At 35.7% G+C, this 26,522-nt stretch overlaps 1 protein-coding gene across 15 annotated transcripts in view; it reads left to right on the top strand.

Annotated features, from left to right (window-relative positions):
- ASPH (aspartate beta-hydroxylase) overlaps positions 1–26,522 on the top strand; it is a 111,668-nt gene that overhangs the window by 55,805 nt on the left and 29,341 nt on the right. For all 15 annotated transcript variants that reach the window (XM_027638632.1, XM_027638640.1, XM_027638646.1 and 12 more), the window contains 5 exons: positions 5,515–5,556; positions 18,123–18,208; positions 20,298–20,384; positions 22,330–22,480; positions 23,537–23,673. In XM_027638632.1, coding sequence (XP_027494433.1) covers positions 5,515–5,556; positions 18,123–18,208; positions 20,298–20,384; positions 22,330–22,480; positions 23,537–23,673 — 503 coding nt within the window. The remainder of the gene's footprint in view (positions 1–5,514; positions 5,557–18,122; positions 18,209–20,297; positions 20,385–22,329; positions 22,481–23,536; positions 23,674–26,522) is intronic.

Below are 26,522 nucleotides of genomic sequence, written 5' to 3'. Positions count from 1 at the left end.
TTAGATCTAGACATGGCTTAGATTTCCTTTACAAGGTAAATGAAGTGCCATAGGATAATAAAAAAATTTACTGTGTAGATAAATATTTCCCACCTTATATGGCAACTTTGTATATATTCCTTAAGGTAACTCCTAGAAATTATAGCTTTCTCAAACTGACTAGTCTGATACAAAGTTGCATTTTTTAGCATTTAAGATTTTTTTTGTTGTTGTTTTAGAGTGAGTTGTGTTTTGGTTGGTCCTTTAATATAGATTTCCCCTTATTTTTTCAGATACTTAAAGCTTCAAAAGAAAAGTCCCTACATCAGGAGGACCAGCCCTAACCATACGCTACAAAAGGGGAGCAGATGGTTGTAATAGATCTTATGATGTAATTACCAAGCAGTTCAGGGTTTGGGGAATGAACACTAAGATGTTGTAACTGAGTTTTAGCCAACTGTCATTTTAGTAAGCATTTTTAACATTTGGTGTTTAGTTTACATTCCTGTCTGATATTATTTTTTTTTCCCTTGGTCAAGTTTAGTGAATTCATTATTTTTTTCTTCTGTGTTTGTGACAGAGTTGCAACTTTGAGCTGCATTTCATGTACTGTTTAAGCAATTGTTAATATTCTATTTATAACGTAGCAGCAAGTACATTTTTTCAGATTTTAATATATATCTTTTGTTGTGGATTCGTACAGTATGTACAGAGCAGTTTGGTTAAATGAAACATATTATGAATTTTTAAATGTTTTATAACTGCTGATATAGCATACAGCCTAATTGCATTTTATTAAAAACACTAATCAGGCACACACTATGCTGTGAAGTTTGACTTATCTCTCTTTGCACTGATGTTATGTCAACAGTTACACTACATGAATTTCAGGTTATTTTTAAAATAGCCTAACAAGATGCAAAATGTTTAATTTATACCAATAAAAGGGCAGGTTACTAAATTACACTTTTCAAAAACCATTGATGCATCAATTAGAACTTTTTATTTATGCCCATTTGATTTATAAAGCAAAAACGTCTGGAGACTACATGATAGTCTGTCAGGACGTTAATAGACAACAAAACTGAGTTGCTGGAATCAGGTTGAATTTAGTAAATTTTTTCTAGTTTACCTCCCAATATAATGATCTCAAAGCTAGATATAGTTAGCTTTACATTGAGTAAATTATTTAAAAACTTGAGTACAGATACTTGATTTGCAAATTTTATTTAAAAAAAGGAAAAAAACTTCGGAAATTCAACCTTTGGAAAAGTTTGATGTCAAAATTTAAGACCTACAGTTATAAATACTCTTATAAATGGTACATCTGAAATTTAGACTGTGAGTGATTTAGGATTTTAATATAACAGGTGTGGTTTTTGCCTGTTCTGTGCTGCTGTTCCACAATTATGGAGACATATTTTATTCTTTGGTATTTTGCATGTGTTCCTTTTTGGCTCAGGAATAATTGCTGTGATTTTAGGAAGTTGCCAGGCCTGATACAGGAGCTTAGGAGAAATAAAATAAGATAAATCTATAAAAAGAAAAGTCAATTTGGTAACCCTAATAGTGGTTGCCTTTGGGTTTACAGGGAGATTTTCAAGTTCTGTAACACTGTTTTGAAGTCAGGTTTCTAGATGCTTAACTTTATAGTGAAAGGGGCATCATATATGCTTGCCTTTTTTTTGGTATTGGGATTTCGGTGAGACTCCTCGTGAGTGTTGCATCTGATCAACAAATACAGATGTCCCAAAGTGATTTCTTTAGACTTTTCAGGAAAGCAATAATACTCTTAGACTGTGATGTGTTTTGGGATGGGATGTTGTAGTAAAATTACCTGTGATCGTGAATTGCAGAGCAATAATTTTTACAAAGCCATATTTTGTGAGGAATCTTGGTAATAATTTTAGAATGGTGAATGGAGGACTTTTTATATACCAGTGACAGTCTATTTGTAGAATTATGGGACTGTGAGAGTATATTATGCTGTGATCAAATTTTAAGTATTTTGTAACTGGGTATGTGATTTTACGTGCTTCATGTTTACAAAAATATGCCAAGCTGAGCAAGGTCAAGTGGACTATTGAAAAATGTATATTTAATCCATTTTATTGTTTGACTGCAATAAAACACAGAAGAATATCTTTGTCTTTCTAGTGTCATTATTTATTCCTAAATGTGGTAGATAGTAATTATAGGGATAGTTGACTCATCCACTAATTAAATAAATTTAAATATTTAAAAATATATTTGAAAACATTATTTACAAGGAGGAGAAGGAAATATAGCAAGTAAAATTAATTTTATTTCTGACTGCTGTTATGTGAAGGAAACAGACAGTACTCTAAGGTCTGTGTCTTCTATAATTGCATCCTGTTTGCCCTTTAGGAGCATTAATGTTCCGTGACCAGTTTGGCCTGAATTTTTCCCATGATACATAATTTCTGTTTGTAACTTAAAATGGATGAGATAGCCTTCTTTAACAAACACAAGCGTCCGGGGAAAGTGTGATATCTACCTTTCATACAGAATTTTATGATTATTGTCCATAGTTAGATTAGAAATCTGGTAAGGTCTGCACAGTTCTCTGTTTGAAAGCAAAGTATTCCTTCAACGTTTTCAGTTTTCAAAGACCTCCATAGCTTTAATAATCCAATGTTTCTGAATGTTAGTCTAAGAAAATGTCAAGAGATTACATTTTTCTTATATTTTCACATTACTACATTGCCTCTTATTATATTTCAGTGAATCTATGAAATCTTGGATTCAGTTGCTTTTTTTGGAAATCAAAGGAAGAAATACCAATTAGCAAAGAGTAGGATGCTAAAGTTGTATTTTAATACTGACAATTTACTACAATTTAAGTGACTTTTTAACATTCTCTGTAATTGAAAAGATATCATATCATGGCACTTTTGTCTAAGACATAACGAAAATGGCTAAGATTTGATATAGGAAAGATATTGAAAAACTTAATGTTTTTACTGAATATCATATGTAAATAAATTGTATTGTACACTTATAGTGTTGATTGAGATTCACGTAAAATCTGCAATGTCCGAAATACATTTTTAATTGTGACTTGGATCATTGTCACATGCAGCCACAAACATTTAGATGTATTGTAATATGAAAAATAAATTTATTCTTCATCGTAGAAACCTTCTTGGGATAGTGATAGCAGTCCTAGCCTGTACAGCTTAGCTAAAGCTGTTTTGTCTGTGATTTTGATCTAGGTTTGTTTTGCTGGAAATGGAGAAATTGAGTAAAAGTTGAAAGGGGTTTGAAGAGCTAAGATTTTGTTTGTTTGTTTGAGCTACAATTGATTTTAGTTGATAACAAAATAGTCTTAAGATTTATTATCATATCCCTGTCTTTGAGACAGCACATTTTTAAGCCTTTGTCAGAATAGCATAATTAAAACCTTTTGCACCATCGAAGTATCCTAGGGATCAGTGTGGAGGGAAAAAAGTAATATGTGCTGAATATGATGCTGAAGTGAATTCTTAGTTAAGTGTGGTGAGAGCTGAAAGAAACAAGATCTTCAGAGCTAACATGATCAAGTTGTGATGAATTTCAGAAGCAGCTACCTAGAAGGAGAAGCTGGAGTGTTAAAAGATCATTGGAGAAGCTTTGGTAAAATCAATGGCAGCTAATTTAGCAGAATCCAGACTGAAAAAAGTCTGAGAGAGAGTTTGGAGAACTGATTCTAGTGCATAAATAGGTATAGAGAACTGTAGGTTGTATGTTGCATGAGTCTCAGTAGTAAAGAAATGTGAAACTGGACAAGAAATAGGAGGTAGAAGCAGGCTTTAGAGTGATGGGGTTATACTTTATTCTTCCTGCGATGACAAAGAAGTTGCAGAAATAACATGAATGTCCAGGATGTGTGAAAGCAGGTTACTGAGTGACCGAGAATGAAGTGGAGAGAAGAGGTGAGGTGAGAATATCAGTGTTGCTGATAAGGGACAAGATACAGGGAAAATGGATGGCTAAGTAGCATGCTGTATCATGGTAATGTGAGCTGAATAAAACAATAGAAATATGAGTATATAAACTGTTCTGTGTAAAAGCTATAAATATAAACTGTCATCTCATCTGGACCTGCATTACTGCTCTTTTTAAAATGCAGTGTTTCTGATGATGTACAGATATACACAACCATTTTCTTTATTGTGTGTTATGCACAAAAAATAGAAAAGTCAGTGTTTTAGGAAGTACTGCTTAACACTTCCATTAATATACTCTTATAGTAGTAATTATCCCTTAGTATGTAATTGACTCTATACATCTTTTGTAATTTCTTTCTATTTAATTGACAATCTAGATTTCATGATGTAATTGAAGGGGTGAATGACTTTCAGCGTGACTGTATTTATTGAATTTACCATATCATAATCAAGTTCATGCTCATTCTGTCTTGTGCTGAATGTAAATCAGAGTTATAGTGGTTGTAGTGTCCATACTCTCAGTAGCAGAAATTGTCAATCTGTAGTAAAGGGTGAAATTAGAATGTTAAATAATTTGATTTCATGTATGTGCATAATCCAGTTTCTCCATGAAAAAATGAAATGTTTTCCAGCATTTTAAATGGTGTATTTTATACACACTGTAATGCTTCTGAGCAATCAGTCTGAAAAACAGTGAAGACTGAATATTCTGACAAAGTGTCTCTAAATGACTTGGAAATTTAAGAAAAATATTTTTTTTATATATATGTATATATATATACCTCAAAATTAAACAGTGTATATTAGAGAGGAAAATAACTAACTAAAAAGCCAACTGACCTCCCTGTTTAGTGTTCTTTAAGTTTATTAGGACGAAATATTGGAAGCTTACTGGGACAAAATTGGAAATAGAAAAACAGTGTTGTAATTGTGAAGCAAGATGCTCTATATGTTATAGAGTAAGGCAGGATCGAATAGTGTTTAGAGGAGGGAAAAAGATGTTTATGTATCTGTTACCTTCATGATACACACATATGTACTTTGGGTACAGGATGTAGTCTGTCTTTGCTACAGACTGTCTTAACTGTCTTAACATTTACCTGTGCAGTGAAATGTTTACAGAACAACTGTTAAATTATTTTAAAAGTTTAAGAAAACAAAAGCTTTCAAGTGCCCAATTGAAAATGAGAGTTTGGTTCCCAATTGATTTTGTTTTTCATATTTTAATCAAATGTATGTATTAAGCTAGTGTTCCCAGTAGTTTTTAATTAGTTTAACAGATTTTCTTTCTTGCGATATTGTGAATGTGTATCACCAAAATCTACTAAGTAACTAGAGAGGAAGTTCTAGGAAATATTTTCTGATCAAAGCGATAATGTAATATTTGAAGAATCTGCGGGGAAAGTCCTTAAAGGTAACTATATAGTTCAGAAAGTTATCTGTGGTTTCTTTAAAAAATAAAAATGAAACAAAGAAGTCCTGTTGGCTCAATTATGTTTTGAGTATAAGTTTTAATTTTCTTGTATCTCTTTTTTTATCATAAACATAAATTTATTCCAATGAAATTATATTTTTAATATTCCAGGGAAAAGTGAAAAAGAAACCGAACAAGACAAAACAGAAAAAGGTAAGTCTGAAAGTAACATTCTGTTCTGAAATTTAAAACCATGCTTTCTGGGAAGATTGATTTAAGCCACGTTAAACAGTAGTGGAGCTTAGCTGCTGTACATCTTATGTAGATAAACTGCAATTGGATAAACATCCAGAGAGCATGTGCTTTTGAAAGTAAACACACAGTCGTTTCCAAGGCTGGCATCAATGTATTCCCCTCTTACATGATCACAGAATAGAACAATAGAATTGTTTAGGTTGGAGAAGACCTTTAAGATCATCGAGTCCAACTGTTAACCTAACACTGAACCATGTTCCCAAGTAACATATCTTTTAAATACCACCAGGGCAGCCTGACAAACCTTTCAGTGAAGGAATTTTTCCTACTATCCGATCTAAACCTCCCCTGGAGCAACTTGAGGCTATTGCCTCTTGTCCTTACACTTGTTACCTGCAGAAAAGAGACCGATCCCTATGTCACTACAACCTCTTTTCAGGTAGTTGTAGAGATCTTTATGGTCTCCCCAGAGCCTCCTTTTTTTCAGGCTAAGCAATCCCAACTCCCTCAGCTGCTTCTTATAAGACTTGTGCTCCTAACCCATCTTTGTTGCTCTTCTCTGGACACACTCCAGACCTCAATGTCTTTCTTGCAGTGACCCAAAGCTGAGCACAGGATTCAGATGCAGCCCCACCAGTGCTGAGAACAGGGGGAAATCAATGCTCTAATCTTGCTGGACACACTAGTTCTGATCCAAGCCAGGATGCCACTGGCCTTCTTGTCTACCTGGGCATGCTGCTGGCTCATGTTCACCCGGCTGTTGGCCAGTACCCCCAGGTGCTTTTCCAATGGGCAGCTTTCCAGCCACTCTTCTCCAAGCCTATAGTGTTGCACTGGGTCATGGAGTGGTTGTGACAACTCCTACTGTTTCAAGAGTAAAATGTGTGTTGTCCCAGTTTAGCATTCTGTAGATCATAGTTTCACCAAGCTCCTCCTGCATCTGTAGGCAAGAGTCAACCTGGGCTGCTTGACCTCAGGAGCTGGATTCAGCACTGCCAACTGTGCTAAGGCTGGAGAGACAGGAGACATTAAAATCAGTCCTTGTCAACTCTATGTTTACCAAATAAGGGTTTCTGTTCTAGCTTAGTTTAGGTAGGAAGATGCAGAGGCAGAATTGATGGAAAAGAAGTCAGGTTTTTGCTAGAGAGCACTGTGAATCTGTTCTCCCTACAATGACATTTGTTCTGGCCCTGTGCATTCCTTGTCACTGCATGAAGCTTGCACAACCTCCTTCACTGGGGTCATGGTTTGTAGCTGACAATGCACAGAAACCTCAGGGCCTGTGCCAAGGGATTCATTGGCTCTTTGTCTTTCCTATTTTTTTCTTTTTCTTTACTGCTCCTTTTTCATTCTTATTTTTATTTTCTATGTGGCAGTTATTTTATATTTGAGTACTTAGGAATAATAATTTTATGATCTTCTGGTAAGGTGCCTTGGTTTTGTATATTAGTATTTTAAATATAAGTTTCTAGGACTGGCAAACTTTAAACATTTTATTTAAGTATTACATATGTCACATGGTAGCATTACATATAAAAAGTAAAAAAACTTGGAAAGCAAGGCAATTATGTCAACATTTCTGTTAATAACAGGATAGATTTAGCAGGAAATACTTTACTGTACTAGGTGTACATACTTGATAGTAGAAAACCCTGCCATTATGTACTAGTTTTATGGAACTATTAGAACAGTATAATGAAATGACGTACAATAACCATCCACTATAGGTAAAAATAGTAGCTTGTGTAAAAAAGAAAAAAAAAAAGAGAAAAGATATAAGGATTTACTGTTATGCAACATTATTCATCAGAACTTTGACTTTAAAGTAGGACAAGGTAGAGCTAGTTTCCTTTTGCACGTGAAGTGCTTTGTGCTTTCGTTTCTAAATAAATGCCATTGCAGATTACAGATTTCTATAAGGTGGAAAAAGGGATGATTTTGTTTTCCGGGTTAAATTGATAAAATTTTGCATCCAGAAGGGAAATACAACCCTGCATTTTTCTAAGAACTTTGTTTATAGTTAAGCTTCTTGTGTTGTTTTTTCATACAAGGTGAATTTTGTTGAACACTTTTCATAGTTTGAACTATTTTAAGCTTTCACTTTCAATAAAAGTGTCTAGCTATAGGTACCCTAGTCAGAGGAAGTGGTACAAAGTACTATTGATTTGGTTTATTTTAAATTACCCTAATAAGATGCAGCAATAAATTGATGAAAGGTGTATTTTAAAAAATACTGTACTGTGACTGGTATATGTAGAAAATGTGGAACTCTTAAGGAATTGGGAATTTGAAAATTCACTTTTGGCTTGGGTTTAGGGTTTGCTTATGATTCTGATGATGCACAGAGATGTATATACAAGTCTGCATTTTTTTGTGTCCAAATATCTAAACACAGCTCCAAAGAGCCTTCTGTATAGAAAGTGGACCTTATATCATCAATATTTTTCACTGCTGCAGTCTTCATCATGCTTTGTTAGCAAAGTGTCGTAAAAATTTTGTAAATTTCAGTTTTCAACAGGATTTCATTAAATTTATTAAAAGTCTCACTGAAAATTCTTTGGTATTAGCAAAATCCCCCTCTGGAAAGACCTCTAAAGAAACAAAAAATAAAATTAACTTTTTTGTAACATACTATTACTTCAAAGTTTCTGTGTCATATTTAATTGAGAAGGAGTCTTAGTCTTCTCCATAAGAATGTGAAGAGACTTAAGTAATTTAAGTGGGATGAATATTTTAGGTGAATCTGAGAAATAATTCCTTAAAATGTCTCACAACTGGTACAATGCAGGACATACATGCCACATCCGTAAGATGTCTTTCCATATGAGGTGGTTTTAGTTGTTTTTGATAATAGGCTAAAAAATTAATTTTAAGTATGGAGCTTCATTTTTCTACTTTGACTTATACTGGCATATATTACATATTTATATTGGTGAAGAATGGATATAAGAAGTGGAACAATAATTTTCAGCAATGAACATGTTTCATGCAATGAACTTCAGTGTAGGTAATAACATAATAATTTTCACTTCTCAAAACTGATAAAACATGACAGTAAAAATGAATGCTATTTGCTTGGAGCACTCAGTGGCGTTTCATCAAGGTCAGATGTACACATAAGCCAGGCTTAGGACAATGTCATTCAGCAAGTGGCCCTGCAAGTGTCATTTTGATATCACAGTCAGCATCCACCACTGTTTACTCTAGATACTTACTTTGAAGAGGATACATAGGATTCCACTGTGGTACCAGTAGAGATCTAACCTTTGTAACCTGAGGAGGCTAAAGTGCGATTCTTCTGACTAAATGTGGAGTTTTGCTGTAGGATGAGTTGTCCCCTAAATTCCATTGAGAGCCTTTACCAGACCTCCATTATCTGGAAAAAGAGTTTACAGACTTAGCTCACCTCCAGCATTGTCGCCTCAAGTGAGATGGACTGAGTTCCACCCATGCAAGCATATTTATAGAAGTATACATAGTACCTCTTGATTAACATATTTGATGTAGGCTACAATTAAATAGATATGAGCTGTGTGCAGAATGACCAACAGGGAAGTGTAATTCTCAAAGTCCAAAACTGCTGCATAATACCATTCTGAACTAAATATATAGGACAATACAATATTTGTGTATATTTTTGTATAGAAAGTCAAGGTATAAATTTCTTTCTGGTCTTATCAAAGGGTTGCTTGAGTCTAGCCTTTGAGAAGCCCAAGGACTTAATGGTGAAAGAGAGAGGTGGATGATGGAAATACATGCCAAAAATAAAATTATGGTTCTTCAATTGTTTCTTATGATCAACATCTAACCAACCAACCAGTAATAATTTCATACAGAAAGCCCTGTAGAATACTTTTTACTGCAAGGGAAATTGTTCTGGAATAGCTGCAGCTAAAGATTTATTATAGTCATTAGATTCAAGCTTTATTAGTCCCTAAAATGCCTCAGTTTTTATTGTCTGATTACTTCCCCAGATAAGTTGATTATAGTGTTTTGCGTGTTCTACCAGTACAGTTTAGAAAGATCCTTTAATTATTGTAGTGCTCCTGGCTTTAAATTGTTGAGATGCAGTTACTTGGTTTTATACCTTCTAAGTTATCTTTATGGAAGCCCATAAAACAAGTGGATCACTTACAGTCTGTATCTCACGTAATGAGCTTCCCAAACAACAGGACAATGACAGGAGTTTTTCATCATCATCAAATTCTCATTCAAGCGCCCACTGAGAGGCAGCACAATTTCCAAAACCAATTTGGGTAATGATATGGGACTAGTATGAGGAGGGAGGACAATTACTTGAGCAAATTTTGAATTCCAGGTAAAAGTAATTGGTCTGCTAATATATGTATGCTTTTCAACCTATAACTAAAACTTTGAAACTCGAATCGGGAAGGTCAGAGTTTTGGGGGTGGGGTGGTGAGGGGAATTAGTAAAAGAGAAGGTCATGAAATTGCTTGGAAAACAGCTACAGACTGTGATCATTGATATCTACTTGTCATTGTCCCACACTCAGAAGTTGCCATCCACAAGTTGCCAAGAGCATTATTACTGAATTTGTATCACAGCAGGAATAGGACGGTGTTTAGGAAACAAAACCTGTGGCCCCCCCTGGAAATTTCTTCCTTAGTTTTTGACAGTTTAGGATGGAGAACTGACAGGAGGAGCCTTTGCTGGGAGTGACTGAGATTGCATCACATGAGGAGGTTTTTAATTCAGATGAGCTTTTAGAGATGGCATAACATGAGAAGACATAACTACAGAGTTATAACCTCTACAGATAAATAGTTATAGCTCTTATTAAAACTGTATTTAAGACTTAAATCATAGAATTATAAAATAGTTTGGATTGAAAGAGACCTTTAAAGGCCATCTAGACCAACCCCTACAATGAACAGGGACACCTGCAACTTACCTGGCAGCAGTAAACACAACATATAGTCAGTGCAGTAGGATTGTTCCAGTGTACTTTTCAATTTAAAAACCTGGGGTACCGTGTGTCCTCAAGGTGGCTGTAAAGACCAGGCTTTGTTTTGAATCCTCATGCCTTATGAAGGAGTTGACTAAAAGCCAGAGTCCTAACTCCTGCCTGTTTTACATGCCAGTAGTAGCAGATGTAAGATTGAGGAAGCCACTAGGAATGCTCCCTTAATATGATAATGACAATATGAACAAATTAATGAGTAAATAAAAAAATCTAATTACAAGAACCAAAGCACTCTCATGAGGTGGTTTGTTAGATAGGGAGTAGTATCTTTCTATCCTCATGTTTTCTCCCCAAGTCCACAGACAGTTTGTAACGATATTGCCTTGCCATTTCTGAGGAACTAGAAATTTCATTAGAAGACGTTTTTAACAAGAAATACTTATACTAATATGTAATATGTACTCTCATAATCACAGACCAGGCTACTACCCCTCTCAATTAACTATAAATCCTACAGCAATAGTTTCCAAACATTAAAACAAGACTGTTTATGCTATGTGGAAGGCAATCTTCCTCCCAAAACTCCAAGTTAGACCAGCCAGGCTGTCAGTCATTCCTATCAGTGAACAGAACAGGTTCAAAATGTCAGCTCCAGTGCAGGAGGTAAGACTGCCCTCCCACCTCACCACTTTTACTAGGCTCTGAACATAAGAAAGAGAGCAGAGGGCTTAGGAAAAGGAATAATTAGTACTCAGAGCAAAAGAGAGAGGAGGAGAAAAGGGCAGCAAAAATGAGTGAAAAAAATACCTGAGCTAGTTCCAGTTGAGATGTCTTTCTGGCCATGGCTGCACAGCAGCTAACAAGCTCACTGTTTGCAGTGTCCTTCTTCACAACACAGCATGGCTGTTGTGTCAGAATAAAATCACAGAATTGTAGAATATCTGCTCCCAGCTTTTACAAGGCACAGGAGTGAGAGAAGATTTATGTTACATGTATGAAAGCGCATACTAGTTTTTAGAGATAATCACTAATTGTTCTGGGATTTTTAATAGCAGCGTGATATTATCTCCCGCTTACTTTGCTCAGGAACAAAACTGCACATGTATTCTTTGATCAGAGGCTCAGAGTATGTCAGCAAGGACAGAGCAGTTCATGCTATGTGTTGTGCTAAACCTACTCCATCTTTTAAGTGATCTTTTCAGGAAAAAGAATAGTTTAGAAAATATATTGACCCACTTAAAAGTAACTTTTTAACTATCTGTTAAAATGCCAAGTGCATGATGTCTCTTTAGGATAAAAAAATCATAAAAGAATTATGGTAGTATTCAATGTTTTTGTCTATTTCTGGCCAATGATATTTACTCTTTTGAGAAATCAGGTTGATGTCTAATCAGGCAGGTCATCAGTGTTTTCTCTTTTAGGAGAATGAGGTTTTCCTTAGCCTGGATGACTGTGTTATATTTCAGATGAAAATGTAAAATGGAGAGATTTCACACATACACCCTTTCCCCCTTCTCTGAAGGCTAGAGAAAATTCATCCATTATAGAAGTATTATTAGTAGTTATTTGTGTTATTTCTTTGAGTTTTTTCTGTATTGCTTTGGACTTGGGGTGATATGTAGTCAATTTTTTTGCTATGTACTAGTTATCATTTGTTTTTCTTGTTGCTTCATGTAATTGGTTCGGATGCACTTTCTGCATTAACTTAATTGGCTACTTGGCATTTTATACCAATTTCAAAGCTCATGTTCTGCTCAGTTATACAGGACTATACAGAGATTTGATCATTTGAGGGCATTTGTCTAGCGATCCTAAAAGATTTTAATTCTTTTATTATTATTTCTTCAGGTAACTTTTCACATTAAAAGCTGTCAAGTAGCAGGAAATATAATTCTGTGAATAAATCAACGTAGAGTTTGCAAGATTTTTTTTTTTTTAATGCTGTTTGTCTGGACTGTTCCTTAAGATAAAAAGATAGATCTCCTTCAAATGAAGATACACAGAACTTCCATTCTCTCATTCAATAATCAGAGAAATCCCCACAGAAGCTTGCTGTACCAGTCATCACAGTGACCAAAATTTCTCCTAGCCCTACACCAGCAAATTGAAGTTCAAAAACTTTTCCCAATCCAAAACTTCATCTCAGTGCTACAATATTAGAAAATCCATAAGTGATTAAAAACAGTGTTGTGACAGAAAGCAATCTCAATTACCACTGCTGTTATTAGCTTTTTCTGTAAAAAACTCAAGCTAATAACATTTAAAAAATCAAGTTCTGTGTATCTTCATTTATTCACAGAATTATATTTCCTGCTGTATAACTGAGCAGAACATAAGACTAGGTGGGACCCTAAAGCTTACTTTGCCTATTTGGTTGACTGAAGGCCTTATCAACTGTGTGCATTGTTCCTGGCAGATGCTTATACAGCTTGTTCTTACAATTTTTCAGTAATTAGGATTCCACAACTGCCCTTAGCAACCTGTTCCACTGTGCTTGCTCAGAGATAGTAGTTCCAGATGTTCAAGCCAAATTTCCTGCTGTTGCAATTTTAAGCCTTCTATTCCTTATCCTGACTGTGATGATACACAAAATAATTTATTCTTTTCATCTCTATAGCTACTTTTTACAGAGCAGTATGTACCTCTCTTCCACTGGCAAACTCTCTACTACTGCCTTTTTAGTCTTTGTTCTTGCTTATTCAGATGTAAATGTTGCTCCCTTCCCCACCCCAGCACTGAAAGACAAAATATTTCTAAACCGTTCTTCAAAAGTAAGTAATTCAATCATGTTTAATCATTTGGTTACTTTTCTTTAATTTTTATGTAATGCTCTTGTGGTCTGAGGAGTATCTAGCAGTGCATTCAATATTATTCAAAAGGAATTTCTCTGTCTTTTGTAGAAAAAAAAGGTTGTCACTGCTTTTGGTGATGTCAAAGTGTTTTTCAACATGAAACCAAAATATGCCTGGTATTTTAGTTTTCATATGCCAGAATAGGTATATAAAGTAGCTATTTCATCATCTCGTATTGGTTGACATGGCAGGCTATTAAGTTTATTGCACATTTAATGTAATACATTATCACCTCCAAAAGATTTTCCTTCTATTTTTTTTTGTTTCTTTTTATTTTCTTCTATATCTTAATAAGGGAGATATGAGATTGCTTGTCATCAGTGGTAATTGTTTGTTCTCCAACACAAGAACTAGCATAGAGCTTCTTATAGGAATACTTCCTAGCTTGCTGTTTTGACAGTGGAAACCCTTTTCTCTGAAGGAGTCTTAAGGAATACTAAGACAGCAGTCCTAGATACAAAGCCTATCCTTACATCCAAGGCTATTACTGAAAGTCCTCAGTATTCTTCTTGAAATACCATAATGTGATATGTAAAAGAATTACCGTTTTAATACTCAACCTGATTTGGACAACAAACCATCCTAGCGGTTGTGTGATTATACACAACCTCAGTGACATGGTGAAATCTGCCATTGAAGAAAAATGACATGTTTTTTCCTCTGAAAACAGATGAGTTAACTTTGTAATGTTGAATTTAATATGTTGGGTCACATCTGCTAAAAGATTATTACACTACAAGGAGGAAATGGATAATTTATTAAAATACCCCTGCAGGGAAATAGCAGGCTATCTGGTTAATATAGAGGAATGCTTGATGGTTACACTGAAAGCTCCCTAGTGAATCCTTTAACATAGGAGTAGAACGGGAGATGAAAATGATTGCTCGTTATATAATGTTTACTGTGTTCTATTGGTGCCTAGCAGATGAATAATATTTATGTTAACAGCTCCTTTCAAGCTTTTTATATTGATCTCCCGCTGGTCTAGAGATGATATATAATTGTACTGAAAATAGTCAGATAATACTTCTTTGTAATGGAGGGTGGCAAAAAGGTTCTTCCAACACATCACCCAAGTTGGATATGAAGGGAAAGATATTGCATCTTTGTGCCACAAACTTTTAAGATTTTAATTTACTCTTTCTTCATGAACTATTTCTCATCTCCTTGTAAATTCAAATGAACAGCAGAAACAGTGTCCCACAGGGCACAGGCAGTAAGAGTTTCTTTGTGGGTGGGAAAGCTGCTTTCCTTTGCCTCAAAGGAACCTTACTGTTGCCATGCTTACTGAGTTTGGGAAGGACCAAGAGACTTTGTCTTGCCATGAATGCTGAAAGCTAAAAAGCTGACAAAGAACTGTCCTGTCTTACTGAATACACAGTTCATGTATAACTCACCAGCCTTAGATAAAGATTTTCATTCATGCCATAAGAACTGAGAACTGACATTTTAGTTGGTGTTTACATTATTTCTCATGTCTATGTACAGCCTCCTATTTAGAGAACAGAAATGAAACCAGGTGTTTGGTGGTGATGTCCAGCTGGAAGGTTCTCAGATCATGTACTCAGAGGGACTGACATGCCTCAGTTTCCTGCTCACAACGAAGGACAGTTTCATATGGCAGCTAAGAGCTCAATGAAGCTAAAAAGTCCTTAGCGTCATTTGCTTTCATTGGTTCCTTGGGCTGATGTTTCTGGGTTCATCCACACTGCTGTTGAGAAAGCTAGGCTTTAGAAATAGCAATGGTTGCTTGAAAAACTGAGTTGGCATATTTTTAGAAAAGAAAAAAGAAAAGAAAACAAAACAAAGACAAAACCCAACAAACCTTTGGCATGTTATGGATTTTTCTTCTCAGGCCCAGTGATGTTGTGTAAGAAACTTCTGACCATACCTGTTAGTCACTGTGGACTCAAGGTTAGGGGTGGAGGGATCCTTGCTTTTGTGATAGGAGCTGGTTCTGTGAGTTTTACTGGATTCAAAGGGTGTGAACACTTGGAAGAGAGCCAGTGCTGTGCTCCTTAATTCTTATCATCATTTACTGCATGAAAATGCGGTAAAGACATTCCTTTCCTATTAAATGGATAATATTAAAGTAAGACAGAGCAAGACTGGAATAGGCCACAGATAGGAAAGTACTGCTTTCCGACTTCCTTCCTTGGGGAAGGAACAGCCAACATTAAAAACGTATGTGTTATGAAAAAACACAAAACAAAGCTCCACTTTGGTCAGTTTAGTTGCATGATAACTACATTCCCTAAATGCATTGTTGTGTGCTTCAGTATAAATGCTTGATTTCAAGTCATGGGTTACAATAAAACCTGAAGTGTTTAGGGGAGCAAAACCAATATATTGAAGTATGTTATGTGGTGGTTTATTCTGAAAAAATTGTAAACTCCTATATGTCAGATAGTTTTGGTGTTTTTTTGTTCTTAACTTCTTGGTATATAATCCAATGAAAGATTATGGTGCCTTCTATTATAAGAAGGATCAACAGGGATATAATAATCCTAATGCACTGCTGCTTTAGTACCTTTCCTTTGTAAATATTAATACATTTTTAGATTTAAAGCTTCATACGACCTTTGTGAATAAGCAAATGGAATTTGGTAGGATAACTTGAATTCTGTTTCCCTCCTGCCTCTGAAAAGCAATAGCATCTATTCAGCTATGCATACATACCAGTGCTGCAGAAGGGTTTAAAAAGGTAATATAAGAAAAATTCTCTCTGCACAGAGCTGTCCAAGTTCAGCATTGAATATGACAGTGAAAGTTTCACACCAAAAAGCCCAAAAGTAGTCAAGAGTGTTTTATTTTTCATCCCATACAGAAGCAGCTCAGACTTAGGAGATCCTCTCATGATTGGATGGACTCAGTATTGGTTTAGCATTAACTAAGGCATTGGTCTTTTCTGAGGTTTAACATAGATGACATGATTTGTCTGCCTAAGACTGTATGTAGGATCAGAGTCTCAGAGACAGTATCGTTTAAGGAATCACGAGCACAGCTTCCAGTAGTATGTGATGGCTCTTGTAATTCCTGAACAATGCATCTGAGGACTTGGGAAGCAGAATAAAACATAGCTAGTTACAATAACTTGTTATCCAAAATACTTGCTATAGCATTGCAGCAGTCTTGTGATGTTAAACTGTAGGATGTTTGGGTTTAGCTTTATGTGTACCAGTTACAACATTCCCTGTTTAAACGTATACAAAGAAAGAAATAATTTCATGCTATTAATGACTTATTCTCCATAGAGGGGGAAAAACAGTAATCTCTCATTAAAGCAAAAACATGTGCTACTGATTACATATATGTATAACTAGTAGTTACTGGTATCAACCAATACATATTTCCCCTACCTGTGTCAAAAAAGTTGGAGTCTTTTTTTCCTAATGAAATGCAAAATCAAAGTTAAGCTATAGCAAATGTGGAGAAAAGCAGTTACCTGCTGCCATATCCTTTCAGTAACATATTTGCATTTTTTAACAATTAGTTAAGAGTAGTTTGAGTATTGCATTAAGTATACTTAATGCAACCAAATAGACATTGTTTAAGAGTGAAGTGCTATGAAGTAAATAGCTGTTTAAATTGACACCATTTACTTCCATTTACTTTAAATGCAATTTACACAATTCACTTCAAGGCTGGTTTGCTACATGCTGCTTGTGCTCTGCTTCTGTGTGATAGCTTATTAAGCTGTAGAAACTTGATCACTTAGAGGTCTTGGTCTGACATTTCAGTGTTGAACTTGAGCTCAACAAGAACTCCCCTCTACTGAGTAACTATGATTTCTATGAACTCTTCTAATCACAGAATGACAGAATGGGTAAAGTTGGAAGGGATCACACTGGATCAACTGGTCCAACCTCCCTGCTCAAGCAGAGTCATCCTAGGGCACTTTGCACAGATTTGTATCCAGATGGTTCTTGAATATCTCCAGTGAGGGACACTCTACAGCCTCTCTGGGCAGCCTGTTCCAGTGCACGGTCACTCGCACAGTAAAGAATTTCTTCCTCATGTTCAGGTGGAACTTCCTGTGCACCATTTTCTGCCATTTGCCTCTTATCCTGTTGTCTCAAACCACCACACACCTCTGAGAAGAGCCTGACTCCATCCTTCTTTGCACCCTCCCTTCAGATACTTATAGACGTTGATTGATGAGATCCTCTCTCAGTCGTCTCTTTTGAAGGCTGAACAGGTTCAGCTCTCTCAGTCTTTCCTTGTAAGAGGGATACTCCAGTCCCTTAATCATCTTTGTTACCCTCTGCTGGACCTGCTCCGGGAGCTCCACATCTCTCTTGTACTGAGGAGCCCAGAACTGGACACAGCATTTCAGATGCAGCCTCACTAATTGCTCTAGGCAAAGAAGTAGACCTATATAGTCACAATATGTCCCAGTAATCATGTTTTTCATAAAACCATATAAATGTGGGAAAATAACAGTTCTCTTTGTTCTTCCACATCAACTGAACCATTTGGGGAAAAAAAAAAAATCCTTGACTGTTATGTGATGAAAGATTCTTTATCTAAAACTTGACTGCCAAGTCATTCAATTTGAATGACTGAAGTTTATTTTTCCATATAGGAATTTTTGATTGTAATAAGTAAGAAATCAGTTTCTTTTCAGTGTAATTTGAAACTACCTTATTTGGAAATCATGCACTTTACCAACACATTCCCTAGTTAAGCAGACAATTGCTGTAAAATGCAAAAGAAGTGATGAACTGTGTGTTTTTTAAATCTTCTAGCTAAAAAGAAGAAACCAAAGCTCTTAAACAAGTTTGATAAGACCATTAAAGCTGAACTAGATGCTGCAGAAAAACTACGTAAAAAAGTAAGTTTGAATGTTTTACTCAGGACTGTAGGCAATGGACAAAAATGATAAAAACTTAGATAAAGGGAGAATACCTTTTTGATTATTTTTTGTGAAATTAACTCTTTAAAATTAAATATTCAGTGCGTGTTTGTCCTTCAAATTTAACTTCTGCTGGATATTTCATTTAAATGTTTTAAAGTCATAAGTGTGTGTCTGTTCATGTATATTTGCTCACTGTTGACCTTGAAAATATTTAGCTTAACCATTAAATTTCTGCTTAAATTAATCACATGGAACAGGGTTAGTTCTGTCCTATCACTGTTGCCCATTTGAATTCTGAAGTCAACTCTTAACAGAGAACTTAATATGTGTGTATTAATATGGATCTCTCAGGAAGTGTTCATATGCCTCGGGAATGTTAGGTGCAGATCTTTGAAGTAGGTGTTGTTTCTGTTGGGATTCTGCGTGTGTTCTGTGTGTGTCTCTGCTGCCATACAGTTGCTCAGAGGACAAAGCAGATGTTCCTGCTTCTCACCAGTGGCAGCAAGACTTTTAACATCAGTCAGTCAGTTCGGGTAGTTCTGGATTTAATAACTTGACTGTGAAAAGCAAACAAACAAAAAAAAACCCAACAGAAAGCAAGCTCTTCAGAACCCCTTATAGGTTCCAATTTTGTTCTTTTATTTGAGTATTTCAGAAAATAATACCTTTGCAAAGATGCGAGATCCATTTTCCAGAAGCAAGATGAGATAGCAAAGCAAGACTGTGGCTGTTAGAGATTAGATGCCTTAAGTCTTTAGGATGTAAATCTTATAAAAACTCTGATATACCTCACTCACAGTCCTAGCGCATAAAGAACAACTGCAGGGTTTTGTTGTACCCTGTTGTACCCTGGCTTTGAAATGGATGAGCAAGGAGATATGCTATTTTCAGTACAGTACAATAAAGACCATTTTAGTCACTGCAGATGAAGGATTATTATTGATTTTCAGTATACTATGCCATTTTGACTTTATACTGCCATCTATGCAGCCCTAGAGTTCTGGTAGGTCTGTGACTGGACTGGAGGGCTATTAGATAGAGAGTACTGACCTCATGCTGCCACTGCTGTTCATCACTAGAAGCCTTCTTTACATGTTAGAATATAAAACCAAAAGGAATTTTCATGCTTCGTGTTACTTAAGCAATTGGTTAATCAGAGAAAGGCGTAGCAGAAATTTTTGCTGATCCTATAGGGTCAGGTTGCTGACTCTCTTTTCATGCCTGTGTCTCTTGGTAAGTTACAGATAGCCATGCGTGTCATGTAGGAATCAGGATAAATTTAGTAATAAATCAGACATGTCATATTTGAAGATAGCAAGGCAGTTGTGTGTAATAGCCCACTCATATATGTAAAGCTGTAAGAGCTGGAAGCGGCAGCAGGGTCTGTTGCCAAATATTGCCAAACAGTGCTTAGCACCTGTTTAGCAGTGTGGCTGGTTCTTCTCGACTTCCATCCATACTTGCTGGTCAACATCCATCATGAGAATACCACAGTTACGTTTGGACTTCATGTGAGACAGGGAAGGGACACAGAGCACGTGTGAAGTCTCTTGAGGGACATTGTTAAGCAAAAGATTTGGAGGAAACAGGCGTATACTATGGAGGAGTCTACAATGCTTGCCCTGGAAGACCTGTAGTTACAATGCTGTTCATCAAGACAGGTATGTGGAGAGAAAATTTCCACGTATGCCTAGAGCTTTCTTCCTATTCTGTGTTATATTCATTTTGGACTTCGTTATTAGCAGTAGAATCTTTACATTTTTTATATAGACAGGTTATTGTCATCTCAGCATTTTGTCCAGTCAACAAAGGGAAAGTGAGTAAAATAAAAAAACTTTTAATTTTAACCCTGGAAATTAGGTAATGTTGTTTCATAAATAATGACAATAAATTTCTCTAAAATAAGAAGGCAATCCTAACGAAAGTATGAGTGAAAACTGTGATTCAGAGTGCATTGCTTATTTTGTGTTTGTTTTTTAACTGTGGTAGCCAATGTCTTATTAGGTCCTTCATTCTCCAGCATTTTTATTAGATAGAATTGCTGATAAATATCTCTACTTTCCAGGGAAAAGTTGAAGAAGCTCTAAGGGCCTTTGAAGCACTAGTGAATCGATATCCACAAAGTCCTCGAGCAAGATATGGAAAAGCACAGGTACTTAAAAAATAAAAAACAAACAGAAACCAATAAATGTTAAAAAAGCTAAAATAAACATTTTTTTACCAATAGAGTTATAAACCCCAGTCAGAATTAATTTGTAAATTTATGGAGGTTTTCTATGCAATCTGTCATATTGTATCTCTTTCAGTTCACTATCCTTCCCCAATTACTTTGGCAGCTTTTGTCTAACTTTGGTCTAGTGGAAAGTATTGTAAATAACACAAAAATAAGATATGCCCTGTAGATCTCATAAGAACTGTCAGGTGAATGGTAAGAGATAAATCCCAACTAATGGCCCAGTGCAGGAACAACAGGCAGAACTTAGCTGTTACATACTGTTTGCTGTAACTGTTAAATCCACATGTCAGTCAGCTCTGGGATAAATGCTGCTTTTTGCTTAATGGGAATAGGGAAGAGGATTTGGAGTTTTTATGTAGAGAGTGTTAAAGGATAAAGAAAACAAATTCTTAGGCAAGGAGGCTTAATTAGCTGCCTTTTTTTTTTTTTGTGGAGAGAGTTGTGTTTCAGGTGTTCCCCTGAAAAAAAAAACCAACCAGAATGCATCATAAAATAAACTCTGCATTCATAGTACTTTTCACCTGTGTTGGGATGTCTCAGAAGAGAATAAACTTTGAATTTTCATAAGTACTAGGATAATCCTATTTTTTACTCCTACTAGGAGTAAAAAAAGACTACTTCAACACATGTTAATCAAAATGAACAAAGTTAAGCCCTTGCTGTAGGAAGGAATTGTGCTGTTAGACAATTAGTGAGGCACTTGAATTGCAGTCAACCAGTTTTCAGTTGGTTAATAATAGTCATACTAAACATCCAAAATACTGTCACACAAGCACTTGATGCACAGCAAAGCAAATCTTTGTCTTTGAAAAAAGGAAAATCAAATTTCCTAGTGAATGTGCATCAGAAAAAATAATTATTGCTTAAAACTGATTTCTGAAGGTGTCTCTGAAAGGTGCCTGATGAACTGTTTGGCTGAGTAACCATATTGTTTGGTGTTTCACATACTCAATTTAAAAGCAACTCAAGGAAAAAAAATTAAAGGACAGAAGTGCAAAGAGATTTCAGGTACTTGCTACAGGATATGCAGAAAACACAGCTGAAGCAGTTTCTTTTGCTACATATGTGAGTTTAAATAGACTAACAAGATCTTCTGCAACTGTAGTGCTTGCCATGCTCTGCAATTTGACTTAAGAAAGGACATAAGCCAATAAATATAGAAGTATTTGGGAAGAATGCATTAAACACATGGAAATACATGCATTTATACAAACAATTTAAAGTAAACCTTTAAAAATTCTGCATTTGAGACATAATCTTACTTTTTCAGCTGTTGAAGCAGATTATGAAAATGCCTTACCACAGGTGAAATCAGTCATAGATTCTGTTGGGTTCACTGAAGCTGTAATTTCACTGTAGAGAGCTCATATATCCTTTGACCTGCTTCTGAATTTGATGAGCCTGTTTAAGTTTTGAAAGAGTTGTAGGGTAGATATTCTATCAATATATGCTAGAGGAAAGGCAAGTCCTAATTCATCTTCTAAGACAGAATGTAAATAAATTTGTCAGAATACATGAAAAAAATGTTTGTTGGTGTGTTTTGATCTGTGCGTTGCTGCCAGAGTGAGGCTTCTTATACAAATACTCCATAGGCAAAATGTAGCATTTCTTCCGTATTATTAAACAGTTTGCTTCATTTATTTTTGAAAGCAGAAATTATGAATTCCACAAATATTAATCAAAAATCTGTGTTAATGTATGTTTTAAGTGCAAGTTTTCTTATTAATTCTGCTTTTGTTACTTACAAACCTTCTGTTTGTAGGTAACAAGAACTAGTGGTAAGCTTAATGTGTCTTCCCGGTTATTTTTGAGACTAACGGATTATTATGTGTTCTAATTATGGTTTTGTGATTCTTTCTAGTCTGAAGATGACTTAGCTGAGAAAATGAGAAGCAATGAGATGCTGCAACAAGCTATCAACACCTATGATGAGGTGGTTAGTCTGCCAAATGTCCCTTCAGATCTGATAAAGCTGAGCTTGAAACGAGAAGCAGACAGGCAGCAGTTCCTCGGTAAGTTTTGAGGGTGGTGTAAAAATTATGGAAGTTGTGTGAGCAAGACTTTCAAGAGGTTACTAAGGACTTAAAATGCCAATTCCATTGAATTTTTGGTAGGACTTGTCCTCCTAATGTCTTAAGTGCTAATGAAAAAATATTGTTTTAAATTTTTCTAGGGAACTAGTTTCTATAGTTTGCCTGTATGATAACAGTGCCTGTAGAAAGCTGCAGTAGATGCTATGAGAAGATATGATGAGAGGTGGTCAAAAATTTTTATTAACAGAGAAAAAAGAAAGTCTTCTTTTTCTACTGAAGCTGAAGAAAACCAAGAGGAAATTAATGGTATTAGCAGAGTAAACATATTCAGAATAAACTTTCAGTAAACAGAGAAGAATTAAATTGAACTTGGGGATAACATCGGTTTAAACTGTAGGTTTAGATCTCAATTCTGTGATGTATGAGGAGTGCTGATTAGAATATGAGGCACAATCAACTTTGCAGAAAAGAGTTCTGTTCCCATGGGTTGGATTTTTAATATCAACTTATTTTGTTCTTGCTGTTCCTTTGCAAGACCTCATCTAGGAAGCTGAGGAACATACTTAATTTTAACCACATAAAGCATTATAAATTTCCATGATAAATAATGGAAATAGATTAGAACTATTACTTAATGCTAGAAGTGCATTTAATTTCTTAATTAAGATTAAGTTTATTATTATATGTTTACTTAATTTTGTTGAGTGCTTTGATATCTGTTTACAATAAAGCAACCAAAGCTTAAATAATGTTACTGCTGCACTGTAAAGGGTTCTCCACAAGAGGCTACTATAACACTGCATGATGTGTACTTGCAATGATTCCCTGAAATATTCCTGGTATTGCTACACCTCAGTGACAACCAAGCAGCTGAATGTGCTTCTACCTGCACAAGCTTTTTCAACTTCTCCTTCTTGATCGTTAGTGAAAGTGGAGCACTTGGCTCTGATTTGTGTTTTCTTGGATGTTGTGTAAATGTCTTGCTACTGTTACTCATATCTGCGGTTGTAATTAAGTCTTGTTCAATCAAATCAGGTCGCATGAGGGGTTCCCTGGTTACTCTACAGAAATTAGTTCAGCTGTTTCCCAGTGATACTTCATTCAAGAATGACCTTGGTGTTGGTTACCTCTTGATAGGAGATAACAGCAATGCTAAGAAAGTATATGAAGAGGTGAGTTTCCATTCCAGTCAAGTAAAAATATTTACATTCATATGTTCATTCTAAAGATTGATTGATTTTAAGTTTTTTCATTGTTAAACATTTCACATGTGAGGTTTTGAACGGTTAGATAGATACAATTTTTTTGCTAGTGCAATTATCTTCTAATTTTAATTCAGATTTCCTGGTACAGTTATGCTAAGTTTTTCCTCATTCACAGAGAAATGTAGATTTGTTTCATGTGCTTAATAATATTTGAAATCTTACCCTTTCTGGTAACCAGGTTTGGAATATATTGACATGTAGGTGTGTTGTATGTAATGTGTAATATGTAATGCATAGTAAAAAAAAAAATATCCAATCTGCAAGACAAAAAAACCAGAAGCCAGTCTCTTTACAGGAACAGCATCTCTAACCATGCAATCGAGTAGTTCAGTACTCACACAGCTATTTAACCTTTGCTTTTTCATATTTTTGTAGGCAGCTTAAATTCTGTTTTTCTTTCACAATGTTTGTAGTGTGGACGATTCAGTGGATTTATACTCTTGTCTTATGGTTATTTGGCTGGGGAAACTTCACTGCCAGGAAGGACCACTCTGCTCCTGTGATCTAGAAACCCTGTTAACATCTGGAAACTCTCTGACAGATGTGGAGTCTGACATCACTGGTAGAGCACATGCTGTCTGTACCTGACCAGAGAGTCTTGTTGGTGTTGGCACACTTATTGGGGGGCTTGTTTAGTACAGGCCTGGTATGGTAATTGGCTGGTTATGTAGGCTGGAGAGGAGTTAGCATGCTTAGTACCACCTCCTGAGAATAAAGGCCCAGTTGTCCATCCCCCACATCTGGGAGTCTGAGGGGATTCTTGTCTCTGGTAGTTTCTCAGAGAGAAGGTTGACATTCAGCTACATGGTTGGAAGCAGGAGCCAAAAGCTAGTAATACCATTTTTTTTCCTCAAGCTCCTCTGCTAGTCTCAGATGTTGCCAGAATAATGTTTGCTTTGCTACTTTTGCTATTTTGTAGGTCCCTCCATAAAGCATGGCTGTTCGATAATTTTTGTCTTGCTGTCAAAATTTCTCAAAGGACTGGAAATATCAGCTTTTAAAGATAGAATTTATTAACCAAACCTGTTACTCAAGCTGCAAGGAACTTGAGAAAATAAGGACATATTCCTTTTGGGCAAGATTTTCCTTTGCAGTTATTCAGTGTTTTGCTGCAAAAAACTGTTAGAATTTCTCAATATCAATAATCACAGGAATTTTTATACGTGGAAGAAGGTCATGAGTTTTCTGTGTAATTACTTTAATATTGACTTTTATATATTTCAGAAGAAATGTATAGTGCTCTGATTAAGAACAGATATGCAAAATAAGAATTGGTGTGCTTTTAATATATTGTTTTCCATTCTTCTATAGACCTTATCCAGTGTACTCTTTGCAGTTCACTAACCACTGAAATAGAATAGCTCATAGTGGTGTTCTGTTCTTGTAAAAGAACAGCAAATACATTTTTTTAAAAATCATATGGTTTTGTCCATATTCTGGGTATTCCTTAGGCTGAATTCCAACACATTAATATAAATTTGTTTTTGTAACTCAGGATACATTTACACTAAGGATGTTAAGAAATAATACAGAACCAAAGAAACAGGGAGAAGTTTGTGTACCTGCTTTTATTCTTTGTTCTACTGAAAGCTTGTTACGTGATTTTGGGCAGATTTATTAGAGGCTACTTGGTCTGCTCTGGAGTACTTCACTCAGCTGTTGATGGGCATATGGCTTTCCTACCGTAGGTGCTCAGATTCTCTGCTCAGTCAGTAGAGAGAGAAGCAAACTGTGAGTAGTGGTTCTGGGGGCCTCCACAAGACATCTTGCTCTTCCCATTATTTTTGAAAAACGTGGGAAACTTCTGTAGTGTGACTAAATCGTTCTTACTAGAGTAGGACGAATTAATCTTTTGATAGAAAAACGTAAAAGAGCACAGACAGGAGCATGAACTCAGTGCTGCACAGTGGATGCCTCCAATATTTATGAATTCTGGGTTCTGTTTCCCACTGTAAGGATGTTCATACATTTTATTCAAGTGTTCTTTAATGCAGAAAGCATGAGCACTTAAGAAAACAAAGCAGAGTTAAGGACACACCCTCCAGAGAACATACCCCTTTTTCAACTAAAGTCTCAGCTCTTTGCTGATTCCCCTCTGGTCTTGTTCTTTTCTTCATGATTGTCTAACTTCTTGTGTATGTGGTACTTGTTTCTGATGCTCAGGGAAATTCCCAACTGGTTAAACACTCTTCTTTGCCGGAGAACTTAAACTCCAAGTTTCCTAGAAATCTGCTAGTTGGGAAAAGGTACCTTTGCTTCTTGCTGTAACATTTCCATCTTAATTCAATGTTACCTGTCTGTGTTAAGCATGGACTGAACACATGCAACCAGCTGGACCCTTCAGAGGCACCATTCCCTACTCGGGATCACACCACATAACATTTCAGACCCTAGCTTGCATCATGTCCAAGGAATTGAATAGAAGCCAAAGGAATCCTAGTGGATGAAAGTTTTCTGCTTTTGCTTTACCTTTAATAGCCAGTTTACTTATTTTTCCATGCAATTCTTATTTTTCTTTCCAAATTTGCTATATCTTAGCAGCTTATTTTAAATGTCTTTAATACATGTTCCTTCTTTTAGCTACAGAAACAATGCATACAAACACTGAGCTTACGATCAAGAGATTTTTTTTCTTCCAACTGCAGTGTGGTATAATCTACCTTACCCAAAATACACTTTTCTAGAATATGTTTGCTAGAGTTTTTGCTGAACAGCAGATAGAAAATGGTGTCCAACTGGAGGGGATTTCAGTTTTG

The sequence above is a fragment of the Corapipo altera genome, unplaced genomic scaffold (assembly GCF_003945725.1).
Source record: "Corapipo altera isolate COAL_440 unplaced genomic scaffold, ASM394572v1 49, whole genome shotgun sequence".
Classification (NCBI taxonomy): domain Eukaryota; kingdom Metazoa; phylum Chordata; class Aves; order Passeriformes; family Pipridae; genus Corapipo; species Corapipo altera.
Note: the sequence above shows the minus strand (reverse complement) of the source record. Positions and strands in the feature narration are given on the sequence as shown.